The sequence below is a fragment of the Talaromyces proteolyticus genome, assembly GCF_021365285.1.
Source record: "Talaromyces proteolyticus strain PMI_201 chromosome Unknown BGW36scaffold_8, whole genome shotgun sequence".
Classification (NCBI taxonomy): domain Eukaryota; kingdom Fungi; phylum Ascomycota; class Eurotiomycetes; order Eurotiales; family Trichocomaceae; genus Talaromyces; species Talaromyces proteolyticus.
In genome coordinates this window covers 442655-464764 of record NW_025764284.1, presented here as the reverse complement: position 1 = coordinate 464764, position 22110 = coordinate 442655, and the positions used below count along the sequence as shown (strand labels likewise).

Below are 22110 nucleotides of genomic sequence, written 5' to 3'. Positions count from 1 at the left end.
GAGATGGCAAACCTTCTCCGCTGCTGCAAGAATCTACACGTAAAAAATAATTACTACGTGGGCTTTTCTGCTTTATCAGGATTCGCCTTCTAATAAAAACAGTATCATTGGCCAGCTCGGTCACCGGAATTAGCGGAGTTAGTTCTCTGTAGAGAGTCAGCGGCCATTCCGTGGTTTATGCACTCCAGTCCAAGTATAGGAATGCCGATCAATCACCAAGCGCAATGGTTATCTGAAACGCTCTATTCCGAGCGCCGACTCGCCTGCTATTGCATTTTCCAATTTCTTCTTCTTTTAAAGATACCGTTTCTCTCCGTTTAAATTTCCAGTCTTTTGTTGATGTTCAACAACTTCTCGTCAACGTGCTCACCTGGATCTCGCCTGGCGTAATGGCTGATCTTGAGAAGACCAATACCGCCACATCGAAGCAGTCTCATCGATCGCAGAGGTTGGAAGCTTCTCAGTCCGTCACTACAGCTTACTCGGCGCCTCACATTGACAACCAGTCTGCTTTTTATGTCACGTCGAACGGCGAGGATGGCGATGAAGACGGCGACAATTTAGACGGTGTTGTTCCCGCTTACACCAACCAAGACGAACCCAGCAGCAAAGGCGACCTCGAGAGTGGCAGTCAGGCTGTTGAACTACAAAAGGCTCGGACGGCTAGATCTCAGCGTTCTGAGAGAGATCCTAAATTGGTCAGTGGCGAGGCGGCCGAGGTAGTTGTTTTTAATCTCCATTTCCTAACATTTCCATAGGTTAGGTGGAAAGGTGCCAATGACCCCGAAAATCCAAAGAATTGGTCAATGAAGAAGCGATGGTCAGCTGTATTTGTTGTGTCATGCTACACGTTGATATCGCCAGTGTCTTCGTCCATGCTTGCCCCTGCCCTTGGCTCGATCGCCAAGGACCTGAAAATTCATAATGAAATTGAACTCGAGATGACTTTATCGATTTTTGTCCTTGCATATGCCATCGGGCCTCTCTTTCTCGGGCCTCTTTCTGAGATTTACGGCCGGGCTATTGTTTTACAGTTAGCGAATTTGATATATTTAGTTTTCAACATCGCATGTGGCGTGTGTCAGACCAAGGGACAGATGATTGCCTTTCGTTTCTTATCTGGTCTAGGCGGTAGTGCCCCTCTGGCGGTATGTTTCAACAATACTTGATTCGGATTTGGTCTTATCTAACAAGCACTGCAGATCGGAGGTGGTGTCATGAGTGACTGCTTTCAAGCCCATGAACGTGGGCGAGCAATGGCTATTTACAGTTTGGCGCCTCTTTTGGGACCTGCTATTGGGCCAATTGCTGGTGGTTTTATTTCTGAGAATACAACATGGAGATGGATTTTCTATGCCACCTCGATTGCCGATGGGCTCATTCAAATAGTCGGACTTTTCGCATTACAAGAAACGTATACGCCCACACTTCTGCTACGAAAAGCCAAGAAGCTGCGCAAAGAGACAAATGATCCCACCTGGCATACTGAGTTTGAAGACCCCAATCGTTCGCTCTTGAAAACCCTCAGCGTCTCATTGCGCCGACCATTCATACTATTAGCTACGCAGCCGATTGTGCAGGTTCTATCGGTATTCATGGGCTACATCTACGGGCTTATGTATCTGATGCTGGCATCCTTCCCTACCCTCTGGAACAGCCCCGACTACTACAACGAATCAGTCGGAATCGGAGGATTAAACTACATATCTCTCGGGCTAGGCTTCTTCCTTGGATCGCAAATCAGCGCACGCCTAAACGACCGAATCTATCAAAGGCTCACCAAACAAAACAACGGCGTTGGACGGCCAGAATTTCGAACTCCTCTTCTATTCGTTGGCGCGGCTTTGATCCCAACCGGCTTGTTCATCTACGCTTGGACTGCGCAGTACAAAGTCCACTGGATTGCGCCAAATATCGGGGCTGCTATATTCTGTGTTGCCGCGATTATGTCGTTTCAGTGTATCCAGGTGTATCTGGTTGATGCATATACGCGTTATGCAGCCAGCGCGCTGGCATCGGCGGTTGTGTTGCGGTCGTTGGCGGGGTTTGGGTTTCCGCTTTTCGCGCCGTACATGTTCAAAGCTCTGAATTATGGCTGGGGGAATAGTCTCATGGCCTTTATTTCGATAGGTATTGGGTTTCCGGCGCCGGTGCTCTTGTGGAAGTATGGCGAGAAACTGCGCAAGATGAGCCCTTATGCTGCTGGTTAATATGTTCGCCTACATCTGGAGGACTAAAAGTTTAATTTTTCACGATTAATGCTAGAGTATTACAGTATTACATGTAGATAATTAATCGGAGTAGGCTAATTATCAATACAATTTTAAACATGACTTCACTATGGTCACACTGTACACGATAACTTGAGAAACCCCATCTGATTGGCGGATAATTTCTAAACCCAAGTACTAGAAATATGGGGCAAGTAACTACATGTAAACAATTATTAAACGAACTACAAAATCAAAACACCCCTATAATCCCCTCACCCAAACCAACCTAACACTCATCCATCGACCAGTGTGCCTACTCAAGCATTGATGCTGATATTATACGCTCGTGATTTCAAAGAGCAGGCAAATCAGGCGTGAATTGAGACAAACATTGTCGATCCTTTTTTTTGTGGACAGCTAAGCCTTTAAGCCTTTATTTTGGCTTTGTCCCCCGCATTTTGGTGCTCCACTCGACATGTCTCCGCATTCGCATTGGTACGTAAGGAGGTATAAATACCGGGCTCACGCCACGGGCTGAAATCTTTAAAGGAGGGATAGAGTTTATTTAACTACAGGATTATTTTATAGCCTGCTATTTCTGAGCATTTAAATAGCGATTGGGACAATGAGAGCAGTGTCTGCTTCTACCCTCCTTGCAAGGCTGGTAACCCTAACCGGTGTTGTGGCGCTGGATAACGGTCTCGCTGTGACTCCTCAACTAGGATGGGTATGTCGACTTCCGCTGTATATAATTATTTCTCTTACCCTGAACCAGAACACATGGAATTCATTCGCATGCTCGCTCAACGAAACGGTCATTCTCAACGCCGCTCAGCGCATCGTCGACCTAGGCTTCAAGGACCTCGGCTACGAGTACATTGTACTGGACGACTGCTGGTCTGCGGGTCGCAATTCGTCGGGGTATTTGATCGCTAATGCGACGAAATTCCCGAGTGGGATTGATGGACTGGCGAGTAAAATACATGCGTTGGGCTTGAAGGTTGGAATTTACTCGAGTGCCGGGACCTTGACGTGTGCGCGGTATTCAGGGTCATTGGGGTATGAGGAAAAGGATGCAGAGTTGTGGGCTAGTTGGGAGGTATTTCTCCTTTTCTGACCGAAAGAAAGACATAGCCATGCTGATTTGTCAGATCGACTACTTGAAATACGACAATTGCTACAACCAAGGCGAAGAAGGCACACCGAAGCTGTCGTACGATCGATACAACGCCATGGGCCAGGCGCTCAATAAAACGGGGCGACCGATTCTCTACTCCATGTGTAACTGGGGAAGCGATGGGCCATGGAATTTCGCCTCTACCATCGCCAACTCGTGGCGCACCTCGGGCGACCTGCTGAATACCTGGGATCGGGATGACGCAAACTGTCCATGCGCGGAGCTCGACGGGCTCGATTGCAAGACGCCTGGGTTCAGGTGCTCGGTGTTGAATGTCCTCAATAAGGCGGTGTATTACGTCTCCAAGGCCTTCCCGGGGGCGTGGAATGACCTGGACATGCTGCGTATGACGCTACCCGCCATATTTGGATATGGATGAATCTAATTATGTTGTTAGAGGTCGGTAACGGGGGTCTTTCAGACCAAGAGTCAATAGCCCATTTCAGTCTCTGGGCTGCCTTCAAATCGCCACTGCTGATGACCAATGTCATGACGAAAATCGACGCGCAGACGCTGTCGATTCTGCAGAACCCGGCCGTGCTCGCCATATCGCAGGACCCCATGGGATCCAGCGTCAGTCGCATCTGGCGACACCCCGTCGCGGACGTGGACGCCAACGGGTATGGGGAGATCCAGCTGTTCAGCGGCAATCTAATGGGCGGAGATCAAGTAGTCGTGCTTCTCAACGGCGGGACACAGGCGCGCGAGATGAACGCGACGCTGGAGGACATTTTCTGGGAGAGCGGTGTGGCCGGCACGGCAAGCCAGGTGCAGCAGGCGTGGGATGTGTATGATGTGTGGGCGAATCGCATGGATAATGAGACTGCGAATGCGATTATCAACGGGACGGCGGTTCCTGCGGGGAGTCGATTCAATGCGACTGCGCGGGGAGGCGCTCCGCGAGTTTATTCGCAGCCTCCAGTGGTTGGGGATAGGTGGTTGATGGGGTCCAAGGTTGCCAGTGTGCAGCCGCGGGGTACGGTTACTGCGCGAGTGGCGGCTCATGGAGTCGCGCTGCTACGTCTGCGCGCACAGTCGTCGAAGAAGAATGAGCTGTAATTAGATGTGAGAAAGAATCATACTAACGGCTTGCTACGTCGTACGGGGTATAGTCGCGTCCGAAATTGCCTTGAACGTTCGAGATAATAGAGATTCGATTCCAAACCGACCACTAATTCCTACAAGGTTACTGTGTTATCGACTGTCTTGTTCTCAGTTTGAATGGTATAACACTAAACGTAACAATGTCCTACTTGAGCTGTATTATTACTACACTAAAAATACGCTCATATGCCTACTATAATATCATCTTGACCCATCTCGCACAGGGAACCTGTCAGCACGAAAAGAGCAGCTTCACCACGGTGGAAGCTGGGGCTTTGGGGGATAACCCTAAGCAACAAGGCTAAAAAGACCAACATTAATCACTCTCTGGTGATTAACCCCCAAACCCGCTTATATAGAACATAATGTAACCGTCAAATCACATGCCATAGATGCTTTGCAGCTTCAGGCATCAATGATCGTACACGCAGTCCAATATCTCGCCATCAGAGTCAGCCTCGGATGCAGAGTCCCTTTAGAGATAAGAGAAGTTGGTTTGATGTGGTCTTACAATAATAGTATGGCGGCAAGGAAGGATTCTGTGCGGTATTCATTGTTTTTGATTATCCTCCAGACACCCTGTCACTAGACCGCTCAAAACGGGATTTCAAGTCTCATTTGATTATCTGCTAAACTTCTCCACGAAGTTTTCCATGATTTTGTCTAATATGGGATTACCTCATGAGTTAGAGGATGGAGAGGACATGTACGACAGAAGTAACCGAATATGCATGATATTTAGTCTTCTAAGCGCACACGGAATTATTCAAGTTCAACCCTGATAGCACCCCTGTAATTGTCCTTGCGGTCCTCTCCAAAAAAGCCGATGATTATCCACTCTAGCCGTCTGATTAGGGTCATATAACCAAAGATGTTAACCCGCGAATGTACTCACCAGCCAAACTAAGCTTTGCGTCTCCAGAAATATCCAGCGTATTAAAGAAATCCATTAGCTCCTTAGCATCCTCCTTAGCCTTCTTAGCATCCTTCTTAGCACTGTCCTTATCTTCAAGTGACTCCAACGTTTTCGTCAATTCCGACAGTGAAACACTCCCTAATTATATGTTATAAGCGTAGCTTCTTCCATAGGAGTGTACTATCATCCCTCACCGTCAAAGTTTCTATCCTACAAATGAACCATGTTAGTCAGTATTTACAATTTAAAGCTCTGCTGAACGGAGATCCTAATAACCTACCGCGTAAAGGAAAAAGCCAATGAACCATTTTATATCCTCTGCAGAATAATAAACATCCTGGTAGATCTGTCAGCTGGGTGAAATGGGGAAAATTAGATGCATTAAAATTTATGCTGACCTCTGGAGTCTTTTCGCATATTTCTTCAAGGCAGGCTGCCGTTATCTTGAAATTGTTCAGCTGGCCCGAGGACAACGTTTTTAGGAATGCTCGAGTCTGTTCATCTCTCTGTTCCCGACGATTTTCAGGGTGTTTTTTCCAGCCCATTGTATCAAATAGTAAGGGATGAGTGGTAATAGAATTGAAGATGGTTAGAAGCCTTATACTATCAACTGTCCAATTCGTAACGACTGAGGGGTTGGTTCTGTCTTATATATTCCAGATCAAATGTTAAAAATGCCACACCCTCAGAAAGAGCCACGTCACATTAATGGGCACAGAAAATGGATAAAAGAACATCATCATTCTAAATGCAGAGTATATGCATATGCCGTACGATGAGTTCACACCGCTTAGAAAAATATGGATTTTATTTTTCTCCCTGTATGAAGAATCTAGATGTTCGTATATGGCTTACATTCTTCCGCATAAAAAGCGCATGCCTGTGTTGTCCGATCTCCACTTGGCAATTCGACATGTCAAACAGTATCTGACCAATCCACCATCAAGTTCCCCAGTGCAGCCCCACATGCAAAAATCAATATAGTCAAAACAACGCACATGTGATAGACCAATAGACATATGAATGGCAAATGGCAAATTCTTCCACAGTTCTCCGGTTGACTCTAGACTGTATTCTGGGGATTTGGCGATATACATCTCCGATCGAGATCGCCGATCGAGCTTTAGTCTAGCTAATAAACCGGAAGGGATATCCACGGATTGGTTATGAATGGGGGAATGCTGGTACCAAATTGGAATAAACTGCGGCTTGGAATGAGTTGCTTTTTCCAGGTCAGCTTCCGGTCTCCACGCTTCCCTCATAAATATCCAATTCCAAAATGTCTACACTGGGAAAGCTCGCAATCTCAGCTCAGATTATCCCAAGCAGATAATGCTGAAAATTATCAGTGGTAAGTGTACTGCCCCAATTAGTATAGGGATGTAGGGGTGGGGGAAAGCCATTACTGCGAAGAGCATGGCCTTGAGAGGCCAGGATTTTCAGCTCCATGGTAGAAACCATCCAGTATTTCTGCAGTAAACAATCTTTCCTACATGCAGAGTCATTCTATTTTCCATGTCACCGGACCCCTCCTTGGTACTTCATAAGTCGTAAGGGTGATCAATATCTGCCCGAGGAGTAAAGCTAGGTTATGAATCGGCTACAGATATGCATGCTGGCGAAAAATTCCCTCGCCCTAATGAGGGTGGAGTTTCTGTTGTGTAACTTTGTTGATGAGTAGTTACAACTCCATCACCCTAGTTAAACTTGTAGACAAATTGGGGCCCAACCTTTTCACTCATCTGTGCTGCATAGAGGGCAAAGTCTTATAATTTTCGACATTTCAAGCTGAGGGACCAGTGGAAGATGATGGTTTCTATAGTTAGACAGTCCCTTTCTTCCACAACAATCAATACAAGCATTCAAATATTTCATCTGTAGTTATCCTTTGCATCTTACAATTACTGCAGCGTTCCCCTTTTTGAAAAGCTTCAACACACTTGTCAGATACCACTATCACAGGCTCAAATGCACTTGCTCTTGCATATAAGAGGCATCAAGCCACTTGGGGAACAGGATGCAGATTTTTGACCTGTCCATTTTTCTATTGGGTGTGTTATACCGCATAGAAGCAACATATGTATGATATGTCAACTTTGTGTCGGGATCACCATCAGCGCTAAAACCGTCTCATAATTCTATTTCTTGCACAACAGCAGGAAGAAGTCTGTGACATATTCATTTATTATGCAGATCGCACTGAAAGCAGAAGAAATCATATGACTTAGAAAGTAAGCGACTATGGCTGTCTGTGTGTGACGTGAATTGACACATAGCACCTATGTGCAACGTACCACCTGCACAGCCCATTCAACCCCCACCTGCCAGCAGCGTAGATGGGACTGTCAGAGATATAAAGATAGCGAAACTACTGTGCTAAGAGTTTTCTATCTCCGCATATCTCCCCCTTCTATTCATTTCAGCTCTAACAGCCTAGCTACTGCTATCATCAAGTTTTTGGAAATAACTGTAACGAACACACACTGAACAATATGTCTGCCGAGCGTTTTGGCGAATTCAACGGGATCAATGGTCAGACTGCTAGTGAAGCTGCACAGGCCAGGACCGATGCAAGAGAGGCCGAAATTCGCAGGCCGGCTATGAAGATCGACGTTATAAGTGATGAAGAATGGGACAGACGTGTCAACGCGGCGGAAAAGAGGAGGAAGGATAGGGAGAGAGCAGAAGAAGACGAGAAAGCTCGAAAGAGAGCGTATGAAGATCGGATGAAGTTAATTGAGGAGCAGGTCAAAGCATTCGAAAGTCGGCTGAATCGAGATATCGATCGAGACAGGAGACACCGGCAGTGGTACGAGGACTTCTTTAATCGATACCACGAGCCAGACAATGAGGGCGAATTCTCCGCCGAGACATGGAAAAAAACATACCAGAGAGTGGCATGCTTTCTAGCAAAGCTCGATGGCGCTTATAATTGGAGCGAGAGTGACGACAAAAGCGACCTATATATGAGACTAGGCACTCCGGAGAACCGTACATCAAGGCAGGAAATCGGGCATATTCACAATTTGGCAACCAAAAAGCATAATGGGAAGAAGGTAAGGTCTTTTTCTATTATAAATTAGGCGCTAAGTGTTAATTCTTATGCTTACTTTTTATATACTAGTTACCATTTTCCCAAATTTTGGTAAATGCCTTGGAAGACAGAGTAAAACACATCGCGCCGTTCATCCCTCTGAGTAAAAAAATCACTCATCCGGCTGACGAGGATATCAATCACGCTCTTGGTGCAGTCATCCACCTAGTGGATGATAATAATCCTAAGGATCTCGCGGCGTGGAAAGCGTTGATGATAAGTGGCCTTGACTGCAAAAAGCACCCAAAACCACCGAACATGCACTGGAAATTGGAAGAGACCCTCAACCAGAAGATTGATTCTATGGATGAGGCCAAGCTACTTAAGAAGATGATCAGTGATCCTGAATTTCTTCCAGACTACGCTTCACTTTGTGCTAGAACAGAGTTGCTCAACGCCATCATTGGCTCAGAATCAATAAGGATATTGTTGGAGGATGAGGCTGATCTCGAATAAATCAACCAAGTGTGTCTCGGGTCAATTCTCCAAGTGCAATATCAAATAAATTGTGGTTTGTGATGTGCTGAGTTGTCAATAGCACCTAAGTCTCCAGAAGTTATGAATAAAAGTTGGGTTACGGGATCGATGCCCAATCTCCTAAATTCATCCAACGATACTTCATCTTTTACCGCCGTAGCCCCGCATCATCTTGGCTGACTGTCTCATGAGGCTGATTTCAAGCATGGCAAAACTAGCTCTCTCCTCATACCGTACTCCATAACTGAAGTGTGTTTCCTTCGATAATATTCTCTTAGGAAGTATGTACGACATTGGCTTGAACGATAAAAGAATAGCATCATGATGTCCTCCCCCACGCTGAAAGAGTGCCAAATTGGCTGAAGCATAGTGACAAGCAGGAATGGTTTGCACCGTTGAGGCCTACCTATTCTTCCTGAGTCTTACGAATGCTCTGGCCCTCAATAGGAAGAAAAAATGTACGAAGTTTACATAGCCAAATCGACAACCGCGATATTGTTTGATCAGTTTGCGCCGTCACTTCCAGAAATCTTTGTATACTTTTATACCAGTATTATATTAATATTACGGATTTGGTACATTTACAGGGGCATGTGCCATTTCAAAGACTATCCGCATTTAGTTTAGAGTAATCATATGATTAGGGTTTGAAAACAGCTCTCTATACCTATGACATTCAAGGCAATTTCGGGCGTGACTGTAGCAGTAGTATGGGGTGTTTAAAAATAAGAAAGTTACACTAGTAGATCCTTCGAAAACTTAATTGTGAGAGTGTCGCATTTCGCTCCTTGGCACCGTGGAGTGCTGCCCCACGATGAAACGCTGAGAAAGGGGCAGTCTGTCCATGTTGAGAGGCGGTAGGATTTATTAGTTATTAGTTTCTGTTACTGGAAAAGGATCTTTACCAGGTCGGGGGACTGGATCATGACGTATAATTAGTCAGCTTGTATTAATTTTACATATACCGTCACGACATTAAGCAACTTGTAAGCAAACATCCCGGCCATACATGACCACACCATCCAGAAGGGTATATGGATTAGTGTCTGTATCTCAACACCATACGCAAGTAGTATATTGTCAAACTATGTTATCAAAGAAACAAATTTCGCGGCTCGCAGTCCGCAAGTCCGACTAGTAAAGCAAGTTTAGACCTGCTTGACCTCATCATGCTCAGCAGTGACCAATCCCTTTTCGGTGGCGAAAGTGGTGGTTGGGCGCCACTTGGCAGAAGTACGAGGAGTAGTCTCTTCCATCATCTTGTCAACCTGTTCAAGAGACAGACCCTTGGTCTCGGGTACTAAGAAGTAGGAGTACAAGAAGCAGGCAGTGCAAGTACCGCCCCAGACGAAGAACACGGCGGATTTCATGTTAGCATCCTTGGGCTCGGTACCGACCATGTATGGAGTGATGACAGAAATGATGGTGTTCCACAGCCAGTTGGAGGCAGTAGACAGAGCGACACCGCGAGAACGGATGGGGATCGGGAAGATTTCACCAATCAGAATCCAGGCTCCAGGACCCCAGGTGGAGGCAAAGAAGAAAATGTAGATGGCAATGAAGGCGACCTGGGCATTGACGGCGGGAATGCTGTTGGCAATGGTGTTTCCAGCTGCATCAGTGTGGGTCTTGTTAAAGCCAACAGTAACACCGATAATGGCGACGATGAACTGGCAGATCAACATGCCAAAAGCGCCATAGATCAACAGAGGACGGCGACCGAACTTCTCCACGGTATAGAAGGAGATCGGAGTGGAGCAAACATTGACGAGGGTGAAGATCAGGGAAATCAAAAAGGTGTTGCTGATGGCACCGGTGGACTGCAAGAAGGTGGTGGAAAAGTAGAAGATGAAGTTCACACCAGTCCACTGTTGCATCATCTGCAGGGAGGTACCAAGGATAGTACGACGAAGGTTGGACTTCTGAACCCAGAGACCACCAGTGAAGCAGTTCATCCAGCTTCCGAGCCAGCCAGCATCAGGGATAATGTGACGCTCATACTCCTCGTTGGCAATGATCTCAGCCAGCTCGGCCTCGATGTACTCGGAGTCACGGGGTTGGTTACGGACGCGGCACAAGGCAGCAATGGCATCATCGATGCGGCCCTTCTTGACATAGTAACGAGGCGAGTCGGGAAGGAAGATCAGACCAATACCCAAGATCAGGGCCCAGATGAACTGGATGGCAATGGGAATGCGGTACGAACCAGTGTCTGGGCGGTTCTCGGTGGCGTAAACGACACAGGAAGCCAGCAACAGACCAATGGTGACGCAGAACTGATAGCAGGCGACGAGGGCGCCACGCACTGACTTGGGGCACTATTTGGCCAGCGGTTAGGAGTAGCTCCAAGCAAGCATGAGCAATTCCAGGTGGAGGGAACTTACAATTTCACTCATGTACAGAATGACAATTGCGGACTCGAAACCGACGCCGATTCCAGCAATGAGACGGCCAGCGACAATAAAACCCAAGGCGCTACCGCCCACACCAGTGAGCATTTGGATGATGACACCAAAACCGTAGACACAGCAACCAACGATGACGGTCCATTTACGGCCAATGGTCTCGGCGACATCGCCGGCAATCAAAGCACCGAAGAAAGTACCAGCAGACAGAATAGAGACGATGAGAGACGAGTGGGCGTCGGTCAGAGCAGGCTTGGCGGGGTTGTTGTCGGGGTCAATCATGTTGATGAAGACCTTGGAGCCATTGACACCGTTGATGTATCCAGAGTCGTAACCGAAGTAGATACCACCAAAGGAGGCGAAGGCGCAGAGCAGGTAGGCGCGCCAGGTGACTGGGGCCTCGATGCGGTTGACATCGGCAGTTGCGTGCAGAGTCATGATGGGCAACTGACAAGAACGAAGCCTTGATAATGGCAGGCAGAGAGGGAAGAGGAATGAGGATAAACAAGACAGAGGGGAAGAAAAGAAAAGAGCGTGTCTGGGGGCGGGCGACAGGGCAGTAAATATAGTCGCGGGCAGGAGGTTGCACGAGCGGGCTGGGGGAAGGCCGAAACAAGACGGCAGGAGCAGCCCAGGGAACAGAGGGGGAGGGAAAAAAAAAAGACGCCAGGTCCCCGCGCCGTCCCCAGGAAGGAGCTTGCTGTCCGAGAGCGTCCCCGCCCGTGCCACATGCGCATGGCTGGCAGGCTGGCTCCAGCTGGAGGCGGCGTTCTGGGGGAAGGACCATGTTTCCCTTCGCGGCAAGCCTGAGGCCTCTGGTCTTCCCAAAAACGGACGCTGGTACAGCCGTAAAGAACGGTATGGCCGGTATCAATACCTTCTTGGCGCCACCGCCGCCGCTGAGTGGCTGGGACGTCCGTTCTAGCTCCACCGCTAATTAATTATTAGTCGGAAAGTCAAAAGTAAATAAAACCTCGACGCTGGCTGGCCGGGGTGTGGCAAACATTGTTCTCGCGAAGAACCACGCAAAATACACAAGGAGAGTGTGCTGCGCTTCGAAAAGCGCCGGCGTGGTCGATCTGCCATGTGCCAACGTCTCCTGGCCGATGCTACGCCTTCCAGGCACGCCAGGAGGAGTAAAAGTCAGGACAAGCCAATGTCGATCAGGGTCGGCCTATTCCCAGCGAGAATTTTGCCTGGCGCCAGGTGCCACCAGGCCGCAACAGGAATAGCCCGGGCGCTAGCGTGAAACGGGGTACAAGTATTTCGCCGCTCCCGGTACAAACATTATTATGTCGGATCTAAACAGAACATGCATAGTACTAGCAGTAGTCCTGGATGAGAGAATAGCCAGTACAAGAGACTAGAGTAGTCTCAGAGTCATCGTCGCGCTAAACCCAAGGGCCCGCCGAGTTGATTACTAGATGATGGGGTAATCGATGATGAAGCGATGCTGCACCGAGTGCTCGGTCCTTTCCAAGCCAGGTGGGCCAGTCAGGCGCACATGGCCGATTAGTCTCAGTTGTCACTTGTGCCTAGTAGTTATATACGAACTATAGACCACGAAGAAAGAGCTCTACACAGTGCACGCTACCACTGGAAACTGGGCAATTCTGTCCGATCCATGGCAATAGTAGGCGTGGATCCAGCCAGAGATATTTAGCGCCGGCGAATAATCGGTTGTGTGTATTTAATATGGAATATTATAACAATATTGTTCTCGACGGAGATTTAGATCTGATCTGGGCTCGCTGGTTGGCGGAGGCGATTCGGTTTCACAGGTTGGGTTTGGTTTTACTTATGCGCTAGTCCGAGCTGGACTAGCGGATCTCATCAACAATACGATTGGCTACACGTAATAAACATAAGAACGGCCTAGTCTCGCTCTAATTCACAAAATAAACAGCGAGTCAATGACACATGAGAGCATTACAGTAGACTTCTCTACGACACGCGAGTGTGGCTGAGACAGGGCTACAGGGCTCGTTTGGGAAAATGGTATTACAGTAAATAATGTCTTTGACTCGTTAGTTTGGAATCATGAGCAGCTTTGGCGGTGGTCTGGGCGTCATGCAGTGGATTACCATCGCTCGTTGACGAATGTAACGGTGGCACCCATTATTACGGCCAGACCTGCTGAGTCCAGTGAGTGAGTCGTGTTTAGCGATACCAACCAGCCAGTCAGCCTCTCGGTGCTCTCCAGGTTTCTCATCCCCAGACAGGACACTCCAGGTTCGCATGGCGCTTGCCTCTTCATAGCGTCCGGTCAACAGCCAGACAGGCGAACCGGGGAAACTGAGATGCGCCATTTGAGCGGGCTCCACAAGCCGAGAGTGCTTGTATTACTGTTGTTTGGCCGACTGAGAGTGAAAAGGCCGTCCCGAGAACCCCACTTGGTCACGCTAGTTTGATTGCGAGCAACCAAAGTTGTGCGCTCGGATTGTTCAGTATGATATTAGTTATCAGTTAATTAATATTGATCCTGTATTGTAGCACTGATCGAAACAGCGCCATGCTCATGTTTCTTGCCGCAAGCGTCGCAGCATGCCGGAGAGTATTTTTATTTCCATGGGGAAGAATGTTTTACGCACTGCTTTATTTTTGGTTCCTGTTGGACACGTGAGGAACACAGCGTGGCTGTGGGGCCGGCGACGGTTTCCCGAAGCGTCGCCTGAGCCGATGCAAGTCACATGACCAGATTCTGCTGATTGCTCATCTCCTTGCGGAGACTCCGTACCGATGCATACGCAGTGAGCTAGCGTGTTTTCGGCAAGTCATCAGATTGTTGCGCTCTCGGAGGGCTGGCAGCTGCCGGGTAAGAGCATCGGTCCGAGCATGCCTATATTCTGCTGGATTCATCCTTCTGCGATTCTCGCTTCGGTCCGATCTAACAGCTAACTTAACTAGTGAAAAGACTAATATATATTAGTATTATGTTTATTATCACCAGATTTTTGCCTCTGCTAACACTTGTATAGCCAACGGAAAGAAAAAAAAAAAAAACCGAAACTACGGCGGGTCGGCGGCAAAAGATTCACGCGTGACTCCTCAGAGTCTACATTGTCCAGCCATCCCCGCATTCGAGCAAAAAAATGTTTGTGGTTGTTTGCTCGGAGACAGCCGATTACCAATGCATGGCCAGAATTACTAACATTTGTAAGACTAGTACGGCGATGTTTTTGTTTGTTTGACAAATGCACTGGCCCCTTGTTCCTCCTCTATCTTCACGGCTATTAATATCGCGGACCATCATATTGGCGCGGAGGAATATAGTGGTAGTCAGCAGACTCGATCACACCCACTATTTGCATAAACTTGGTAGTTTATATTTCTAAAATAGCTGCATGAATATATTGATGTTTGTGAAACATTTATTGCCCTTGATCGGACAAAGAAAAACACCCGTGCGAGGTACTGTTTCGTCGACATGTCCTATCGAGAAAAGTCCAATATCCAATCTAAATATACCCAAGAGACTGTACATGATACAATCAGTCCATTCATATAAGCATGTAATGTCTGTCTGGATATGTATGTAGTATATGTATAATGAAGTTATGTGGAGTGCCGATGAGGTCATCATTGGCGGTGGGGTACGATTTCGCGGGGAAGCTGCAGACCAAACAACAAACAACACAGCAATGAATGCTTTTGTATGCAACACACACTCAACATATGCATATACGCATAATCAATCATCAACCCAATGCAAACTTTGAAGCAGCCGCAGCCGAGCAAATCCTATCTAGTTCCTCGCCTATGCTTAAGCCGTCGACAATGCGCTGAGCTCCTCGAACATGCCGCCCTCGCTCAATGGCCTCCCCAATGAGATCCTCTACCTAATACTTGACCACCTCTCCTGCACGCCACCACCATCGTTCACCCGCATCCACGCACCCCCGAGTCTCGACATAACTCGCTCCGCCGTATGCGACCTGAAAAGCTTTGCGCGCACCTCATTTCGCTTCGCTGAGCTCATGAGACCTCTTCTCTTCGCCCACAGCTGCTGTGATGTCACTCAAGTCGAACAATTCCTATCATTTATCAATAAGTTTGAGCTCCAACGATACGTCTCTTCCATCGTCGTCACCGCACGCGCCTCCGATGGCGAAGACCTAGGAGACGATGCGTCGTGGTGGTGTCGGCTTCTAACTGAACTTAACCCGCTGCGACTCACGTTTCTAGCTGCGCCAACAATCATCGGCCAGGCAACAGCAACACAAATAACCGACGGACACAGCTGGGCCTTTGACATTCCATACCAAATCCTACACTTGGAGCAAGATCCAAACCCACGTCACCAGCCAAAACCTACCCTTGACGGCACCTGCCCGAGCCTGCTGCACGCAAGAAGTTGGACTTCGATTTGCTTCAACGAAGCCTCCTCGCTGAAAGCATACCACCACTATGAATACTATCACCACCGCGTGCCATCCATTTTCGAGACGTGGGGGAACCCCAACAATACGCCATCACACATATACATCCCCATCACGCATATCCACGACCCACACAAACGCCACTTGCATCGCGCGTTTGAAAACGTCACGCATTTCCGCTACACTGCTGTCTTTCCTTTCTACAACCACATCCGCGTCGTCCTCGACGTCATGCGCGCGCTAATGCCGAACCTACAGTCGCTTACCGTCCAGCTAGCGCCGGATCGGAATAATCGCGTGATTGAGAATGAGCAGCGCGGCTCGTTGGACCCGAATGATCCGTGGATGGAGGTTGCGCAGAGCTACTCTTTCATCGCGCATATGGTGCGGGATCTGGCAGCCTCTGGAGGAAACTTGGTGCGTTTTCAGGCCTGTGATTTTGATATCGAGGCGCTGAGGGCGAATGTGTCGGCGATTGTGGAGGAAGTGCTCCCATGGACGGAGTGGAGGCATGATGGTCGGGGTATATGGACTGTAATAAAAACAGACGAGAACAAAGGTCAGCTTCAGCCTGGGAATGACCTGAGCATCTAACGCATAGTGTACATTTCGCTCCCTCCAATGTGTCAAAGGGTTGTTATGGTTATGAAATGTGATACATGCATTGACAGAATAGAATTCATAAATCGGCTACGTAAGTTACATCACGGTAATTTGCAAATTAATCACAGCTTTCGAGCCACTTATTCCGCACTTTACAGATCCCGACTCCCAAACGCCACGTCATATCCAGAATGCCCGAGGTATATTCATCCAGCGTAAACAATACGACAAAACAAAGAAGTAAACGAGCATGACAAGTGTGGTTACGCCCGGCCCTTTATTCATCGTCTATTGGCGCGTGGATCTCGCGATGCGTATATGGCTTCGATACAGGGATACCAGCCTTACGCCGCGACTGGGGTTTTGGTCGGGCCAGTGTGTACCTAAGAAATAGTGTTAGCATGATGAATATACCATTGTCAGGTAAAGGTATGCTTACTTGGCAAATGCTCTTGACAGAGATTTCTTCGCGCTGGTTTTCTGACTGCCGATGAACGATTCTACCGTTACGGCAATGGCCCTGTCGATATCTTGCGCTGAGCAAAAATCGGACAGCCGCATTTTGCAGAAAGCTTCTGCAATACGCATAATGGCTTCCAGGTGACGCACCTGCAGGAGAAAATTAGTAGTTACTCATATAAATGATGGGTAGCGCCTTACAGTAATTGGATAAGCTCCAGTTATCAGCGACTCTCGTCTCATGTCGGCGAAGAGTCTGGCAACCTTGTCCTGATCAATCTGGTACAGTTTCGGATTGCATCTCTCGCGAGCGTAGAGGATATATTTCCGCAGTAATTCTTGCGGAATTTCTCCTTCTTTCTCTTCCTCTGATTTACGCTTCGCTTGTTCTCGAGCTCTCACCTCTTCTGGTTGGAGAGGAAGGCGTACTCCGTCCTTGTTAATACGATAGCCCTCATCGTCAATTAGCTCTCCGTTCTTGTCGATGAGCCTGCCCTTGTTATCTTTGAATGGTTTTGGAGGGTTGGCTCGGGAATGCGATTCAACAACGAAAGTGGCAAGTCGCTCGTCTTCCTCTGGTTGAACAGTGTCGCGCACCACGCATAGAATATCAAAACGAGAAAGAATAGGTTCTGTGAGATTAACATTGTCCGAAAACGGGATTGCGCCATTGTATCGGCCACCGATCGGATTGGCGGCAGCAATGACGGCACACCGAGCTTGAAGCGTGGTAACAATACCGGCTTTGGAGATGGAGATAGTCTGCTGCTCCATCGCCTCGTGGATCGATGTGCGGTCCTGATCGTTCATCTTATCGAATTCATCGATTAAGCAGGTGCCCCGGTCAGCAAGCACTAATGCACCACCTTCCAAGGTCCATTCACTAGTCAAGGGGTCACGTCTGACGCTGGCTGTAAGACCGACTGCACTAGCACCTTGGCCAGTTGCGAAGACTGCCCGATGGGCACTCTTCTCAACGTACTTCAAGATTTGTGATTTTGCAGTTCCAGGGTCACCGAGTACGAGGACATTGATGTCACCACGGATAGACATTTTCCCTTGTGCCACTTTTCTGACTCCGCCAAATAATGAAAGGGCAACGGCAGTCTTGATGTCCTCATGTCCATAGATACTTGGAGCAATAGAGCGGATGATTTTGTCAACAATATCAGGCTCTTTGGAAAGGGTGCGGATTTGATCAATATCTTCTTCAGTCAAATGGAACCCTGCCATCTGGTCGTGAGACTTGACGACATGATTAGCCTCTAGAATGGTAGCGAAAACGGGGAAGCCATTCTTGTTGTTGAGCTGAGCGTCGTAACTGTTACGGTAAATGCCAGTAACCTCAACTTCGTCACCAGGCTTTGCGGTATCGATGAGATCTGCAAGTAAAATGACTTCACGTTGGCGGGGAAGACGTCCAGCAGGGACAGAGCCAGGTGATTCCTGCAAAGTAAGTTTCTGATAGTTGCGATACACTGTCTTTTCGGAATTCATGGTGAATGGGCCCCTTGATTGACAGTTTTGGCAAAATGAGATTTTAACCTCCTGGGCTGCCTCTTGTTGGAAAGGTCCTAGTGTGATGTCACACTTGTTGCATTTGAACATGACAAATTTTAACTGTGGAAAGACGCCGGTCCGCCTTGTGACAACACCATTGACACGAACCAGGCAGTTGAGGTGAGATTGGCGCAGCTCTCGTAGCGAGTATACGAGCGGTAGATCTGTGATTCTCACATGAATCTCATTGTGGATGTCGGCAAAATGGGGGTAATGATAGAGTGTAGTCTCTAGGGCAGCTTGGTCAAATATTTTCAAGACCTCTGTGGGTTCATTGGCAACGAAGTAACCCAAGACTGCTTTGGATGCCACGAGATGTTCATAAGAAACCTCCAGAGATGCAGAATTGACTTCACCGAGAGTCTTAATTCTTTCTCCGTATACAGACCGTCCAGAAGCATCTGTGAATTCGGTCATGAAAGCCTTGAACTCGCGACCAATAGTACGCATGACTTGTGGCTGAATAACCCACTCAGTCAAGTTGGACGCCTTTGAATCAGCCAATTCCTCAAGCGTCAGCTCCTCATCCATAATGTCGTCTTGAATGTCCACATCATCGTGGTTCTCATCGTAATGATGTCTTCTACGACGCACTTGGCGGCTGAGATCCATGTTCACATCTTCATCGTCGTCCTGGAGGAAAGCAGCTGGCATGCGTCGACGACGAGCTAGCTCACGATCCCGATGATCCAGGCGGGCTTCTAGTTGTCGGCGAGTGGCAACATCGAGTTCTTCTTGGTCTTCATCATCGATGTACTTGCCTCGGTACTGCTGTGTCTGGTTTTGTCTGTAGTCTCTTTCAAAGTTATCGCCAAAAAGATCAATTCCGTCTTCATCCTCGGCCATTTCCTCAATATCGTCAATGTCTCCCATAATCTCCTCGTCTTCATCACGGTCAAGTTCGTCGTCGAATGGGAGCATGGGAGGAGAGGAAGGAGGGGCTGTTAAGCATCAGTACTCGAGGCAGGGCGGTCATCAGGGGAGAACGAGAAAACTCACGACTGGACGGAGGAGCCACCGATGAAGTCTCATCATCAGGCTCTCTGTCTCTCTTGCGACGGTTCAAATTGCCCAAGCCGCGATTGGCTGCAGATGTGCTGGGCCTCAAAGGCGAACTGGATTGTGGGTTAATATTCGCATGTTTAGAGGTATCTTCTTCTTCTGTCTTTCTCACCTCATTGTAACGTTGCAGTACGGGTCTGCTCAAATATTTCCAAGGATGAATGATCATGTATTGGAAAATAGCACTGAGGATGAATGTAGCGATGTCCAAGAATTAGTGTGCACTTGGGCAGGGAGGTGCAGCGCTGGGGCGTGGGGCAACGCGTTGGACGCGACACCGCGTAAAGTGAAGTTTGCACAGCCAATGACCGACAAGCGTGGGAAGGCTCCACATGGCCCAAATAGGCGGTCGCGTCACAAGCTTGCTGATAGCCTGATATGCACACTGTGTCTCTTGTCGTATTTCATCAGACAATAATCTGCATCCATCATCGGTGAAATCACATATTCCAGATTCTTATCGCCATGAACTCACCAGGAAACCCCAGCCGGCCCACCGAACCAGAGGCTCAGCTCAGCAGCCGTCGTCGAGAGAGCTTCGTCTCCCAAGATTCACAGACCGCTAAAGAGTTTGCAGCCCATCGAGTCCAAGGTTCAATGAGAATTCGTGTGAGCTAATATCATTTCTAGGTACATCGACTCCCAGTTACAGCTCGAAGCTGATGCTCGTGAAGTTTTGCCTTATGTGAGTAGTCGACTTAAGTCTACAGATCAGAAGAGAAAGTCGCTAACAGAACCAGTCTTTCGACTCTTGTACCCAGGAATTAGGCCCGTTGCGACAAACCCTCTTCGCGTGTTTGACCTGCAACCCCCCGCCTTCAAATAGCGATGATCCTTACACATCCGCGGCTGTCTGTTACTCGTGTTCAATTTCATGCCATGGCGAGCATACCCTAGTAGAACTTTTTACGAAAAGAAATTTTATATGTGACTGTGGCACAACTCGGTTTCCAGAAGCGTCAACATGTTCACTTCGAATGAACCCTACAACTAGGACGAAAGGCGTCCATTCTCAAAAGCCAGCGGAAGGGAACAAGTACAACCACAATTTTCGCAATCGGTTCTGCGGATGTGAAGAAGAGTATGACCCGCATAAAGAGAAAGGGACAATGTTTCAGTGCCTTGGCTTAGGGAGCGTCGATACGGGTGGATGTGGAGAGGACTGGTGGCATCCGGAATGTCTTCTTGGTCTTCCTCGCGGATGGCAAAATGCAGCCAAGGAACAAGAAAAACCGAAAGCCGAAGAGGGGACCGATGGGACAGAGGAGAATAAAGTTGGAGAAGACGAGGAGGAGACACCTTTGCCTCCAGGATTCCCTGATGAAGATGACTTCGACACGTTTATTTGTTACAAGTGCCTAGATTCTAATCCCTGGTTGAAACGGTACGCCGGCACGAAGGGATTTTTACCTCCAGTCTACAGGGGTGACCGCACAGAGCAACCGGATTCGAAATCCGCTGAGAGTAATCAAAATGCGAATGACCTTACACAATCTCGAAAACGCAAGGCGAAAGACGAAGAAAGTGAACAAGATCACGACGCCAAGCGCTCCAAAGGAGATGACTTGAATAAGTTGGAAACAATTCAAGAAGACGCTCGAAGCTCCGAATCGGTCAAGCATAAACACGAATCTCTTCCTGAGGCCCCTGTCGGTACACTGTCCCTGTTCTTAAAAGAAGATTTTCGTGAACAACTGTGTCAATGCCAAGACTGCTTCCACAACCTCGTTCCTCACCCACAGCTTCGAGAGGAAGAGGAGCCATATGAACCGCCATTGTCTGAGGATGGGGACGAGGCGAATGGCGGAGGCAGTCAAGGCACTGGAAGCCTTCTAGACCGTGGAGAAGCAGCTCTCAGTAACATCGATCGAGTGAGAGCCATTGAGGGCGCTATGGTTTACAATCACTTGCGGGACAAGGTGAAAGCCTTTTTGAAACCATTCGCCGAAAGTGGGCAGGCCGTCGGTGCAGACGATATCAAATCCTATTTTGAAAAGCTGCGAGGAGATGACCTAGCTATCAAGGAAGCTGGGGGCCAAGCCTCTGCTTTTAGTAATAGCGAACATGACGATGATAACGGAGAAAACGGTGGCAACCGAAAGGAACAAAGCGGTATGACAACATACATTCTGAATTTCTAGAAACTTAAAGGGCTAATAATTTACTCAGGATATTAATTACTCATACTCGAGATATTCAGGGATGGGACAGAATAGGATGTGACGATGGGACGATGGGACTCCGGATTGGCGTTAAGGGACGAGCGGTAAGGGTTTGGAAATATAGTAAAGATCACGGCATATGTTTTAACGCCAAGTCAAATCGACCTGATATAAAAGACACTTGGAGAATCGATCAGACCATGCAATTCACATTTAAGACCATCGATTAATGCTGCTACGTATTGGCTGATGATCATTGGGGAACCAGCATATTCCGTATTTGAGACAGATATGTAATAATATGTGGTAATGACAGCACCTAGCACATGTCTAGTAAATGAGCGTGTACGTTCAACACGACATCTGGAAGGTTAGCCACTCTAAAAACCCAACGATCAGCCTCGGTGACTATGTTGGCGAGTAACCCGCAGCCAACCAACACGACAAGGGTTCTTGCGTCGTATCCGCGAATTGGAGACTACATTCGTACTCAATCCTA

At 48.0% G+C, this 22110-nt stretch overlaps 8 protein-coding genes across 8 annotated transcripts; 5 read left to right on the top strand and 3 right to left on the bottom strand.

Moving 5' to 3' along the window:
- The first annotated feature begins 76 nt into the window (after positions 1-76).
- BGW36DRAFT_381957 (major facilitator superfamily domain-containing protein) lies at positions 77-2334 on the top strand. Its single transcript, XM_046216477.1, has 3 exons — positions 77-698; positions 759-1148; positions 1203-2334. Exons 1-3 carry the CDS (start codon positions 390-392, stop codon positions 2208-2210), a joined length of 1707 nt encoding a protein of 568 aa, XP_046070165.1. The 5' UTR covers positions 77-389; the 3' UTR covers positions 2211-2334.
- A 438-nt stretch (positions 2335-2772) lies between these two features.
- On the top strand, positions 2773-4679 carry BGW36DRAFT_195719 (alpha-galactosidase/alpha-n-acetylgalactosaminidase). Its single transcript, XM_046209830.1, has 4 exons — positions 2773-2940; positions 2989-3312; positions 3365-3734; positions 3788-4679. The coding sequence occupies exons 1-4, from the start codon at positions 2839-2841 to the stop codon at positions 4447-4449; spliced, it is 1458 nt and encodes a 485-aa protein (XP_046070164.1). The 5' UTR covers positions 2773-2838; the 3' UTR covers positions 4450-4679.
- A 490-nt stretch (positions 4680-5169) lies between these two features.
- BGW36DRAFT_195665 (uncharacterized protein) lies at positions 5170-6056 on the bottom strand. Its single transcript, XM_046209828.1, has 5 exons — positions 5809-6056; positions 5691-5747; positions 5605-5620; positions 5390-5548; positions 5170-5333 (listed from the first exon to the last, which is right to left on the bottom strand). Exons 1-5 carry the CDS (start codon positions 5953-5955, stop codon positions 5257-5259), a joined length of 456 nt encoding a protein of 151 aa, XP_046070163.1. The 5' UTR covers positions 5956-6056; the 3' UTR covers positions 5170-5256.
- Positions 6057-7651: 1595 nt separating this feature from the next.
- Positions 7652-9063, top strand: BGW36DRAFT_195651 (uncharacterized protein). Its single transcript, XM_046209827.1, has 2 exons — positions 7652-8466; positions 8535-9063. Exons 1-2 carry the CDS (start codon positions 7903-7905, stop codon positions 8958-8960), a joined length of 990 nt encoding a protein of 329 aa, XP_046070162.1. The 5' UTR covers positions 7652-7902; the 3' UTR covers positions 8961-9063.
- Positions 9064-9837: 774 nt separating this feature from the next.
- On the bottom strand, positions 9838-12309 carry BGW36DRAFT_322536 (putative glucose transporter rco-3). Its single transcript, XM_046212673.1, has 2 exons — positions 11366-12309; positions 9838-11299 (listed from the first exon to the last, which is right to left on the bottom strand). The coding sequence occupies exons 1-2, from the start codon at positions 11822-11824 to the stop codon at positions 10130-10132; spliced, it is 1629 nt and encodes a 542-aa protein (XP_046070161.1). The 5' UTR covers positions 11825-12309; the 3' UTR covers positions 9838-10129.
- A 2874-nt stretch (positions 12310-15183) lies between these two features.
- Positions 15184-16359, top strand: BGW36DRAFT_360734 (uncharacterized protein; the record flags this gene model as incomplete). Its single annotated transcript, XM_046214207.1, has 1 exon — positions 15184-16359. The coding sequence occupies one exon, from the start codon at positions 15184-15186 to the stop codon at positions 16357-16359; it is 1176 nt and encodes a 391-aa protein (XP_046070160.1).
- Positions 16360-16645: 286 nt separating this feature from the next.
- Positions 16646-19566, bottom strand: BGW36DRAFT_428910 (putative DNA replication licensing factor Mcm2; the record flags this gene model as incomplete). The annotated part of the gene is made up of 5 exons (XM_046220619.1): positions 16646-16751; positions 16808-16977; positions 17029-19328; positions 19387-19502; positions 19562-19566. 5 exons carry the CDS (start codon positions 19564-19566, stop codon positions 16646-16648), a joined length of 2697 nt encoding a protein of 898 aa, XP_046070159.1.
- A 276-nt stretch (positions 19567-19842) lies between these two features.
- Positions 19843-21823, top strand: BGW36DRAFT_195592 (putative metaphase-anaphase transition protein). Its single transcript, XM_046209826.1, has 4 exons — positions 19843-20018; positions 20080-20134; positions 20190-21561; positions 21619-21823. The coding sequence occupies exons 1-4, from the start codon at positions 19915-19917 to the stop codon at positions 21624-21626; spliced, it is 1539 nt and encodes a 512-aa protein (XP_046070158.1). The 5' UTR covers positions 19843-19914; the 3' UTR covers positions 21627-21823.
- Positions 21824-22110: the final 287 nt, after the last annotated feature.

Coding starts and splice junctions, on each gene's coding strand:
- BGW36DRAFT_381957 (XM_046216477.1), top strand. CDS start 390: ATGGCTGATCTTGAGAAGACCAATACCGCCACATCGAAGCAGTCTCAT. Junction 699..758: donor CTGAGAGAGATCCTAAATTG/GTCAGTGGCGAG, acceptor ACATTTCCATAG/GTTAGGTGGAAAGGTGCCAA. Junction 1,149..1,202: donor GCGGTAGTGCCCCTCTGGCG/GTATGTTTCAAC, acceptor CAAGCACTGCAG/ATCGGAGGTGGTGTCATGAG.
- BGW36DRAFT_195719 (XM_046209830.1), top strand. CDS start 2,839: ATGAGAGCAGTGTCTGCTTCTACCCTCCTTGCAAGGCTGGTAACCCTA. Junction 2,941..2,988: donor TGACTCCTCAACTAGGATGG/GTATGTCGACTT, acceptor ACCCTGAACCAG/AACACATGGAATTCATTCGC. Junction 3,735..3,787: donor GAATGACCTGGACATGCTGC/GTATGACGCTAC, acceptor TTATGTTGTTAG/AGGTCGGTAACGGGGGTCTT.
- BGW36DRAFT_195665 (XM_046209828.1), bottom strand. CDS start 5,955: ATGGGCTGGAAAAAACACCCTGAAAATCGTCGGGAACAGAGAGATGAA. Junction 5,748..5,808: donor TATGCGAAAAGACTCCAGAG/GTCAGCATAAAT, acceptor CAGATCTACCAG/GATGTTTATTATTCTGCAGA. Junction 5,334..5,389: donor CGCAAAGCTTAGTTTGGCTG/GTGAGTACATTC, acceptor TCAGACGGCTAG/AGTGGATAATCATCGGCTTT.
- BGW36DRAFT_195651 (XM_046209827.1), top strand. CDS start 7,903: ATGTCTGCCGAGCGTTTTGGCGAATTCAACGGGATCAATGGTCAGACT. Junction 8,467..8,534: donor AAAAGCATAATGGGAAGAAG/GTAAGGTCTTTT, acceptor TTTATATACTAG/TTACCATTTTCCCAAATTTT.
- BGW36DRAFT_322536 (XM_046212673.1), bottom strand. CDS start 11,824: ATGACTCTGCACGCAACTGCCGATGTCAACCGCATCGAGGCCCCAGTC. Junction 11,300..11,365: donor TTCTGTACATGAGTGAAATT/GTAAGTTCCCTC, acceptor CTGGCCAAATAG/TGCCCCAAGTCAGTGCGTGG.
- BGW36DRAFT_195592 (XM_046209826.1), top strand. CDS start 19,915: ATGAACTCACCAGGAAACCCCAGCCGGCCCACCGAACCAGAGGCTCAG. Junction 20,019..20,079: donor GATTCACAGACCGCTAAAGA/GTTTGCAGCCCA, acceptor TATCATTTCTAG/GTACATCGACTCCCAGTTAC. Junction 20,135..20,189: donor CTCGTGAAGTTTTGCCTTAT/GTGAGTAGTCGA, acceptor TAACAGAACCAG/TCTTTCGACTCTTGTACCCA.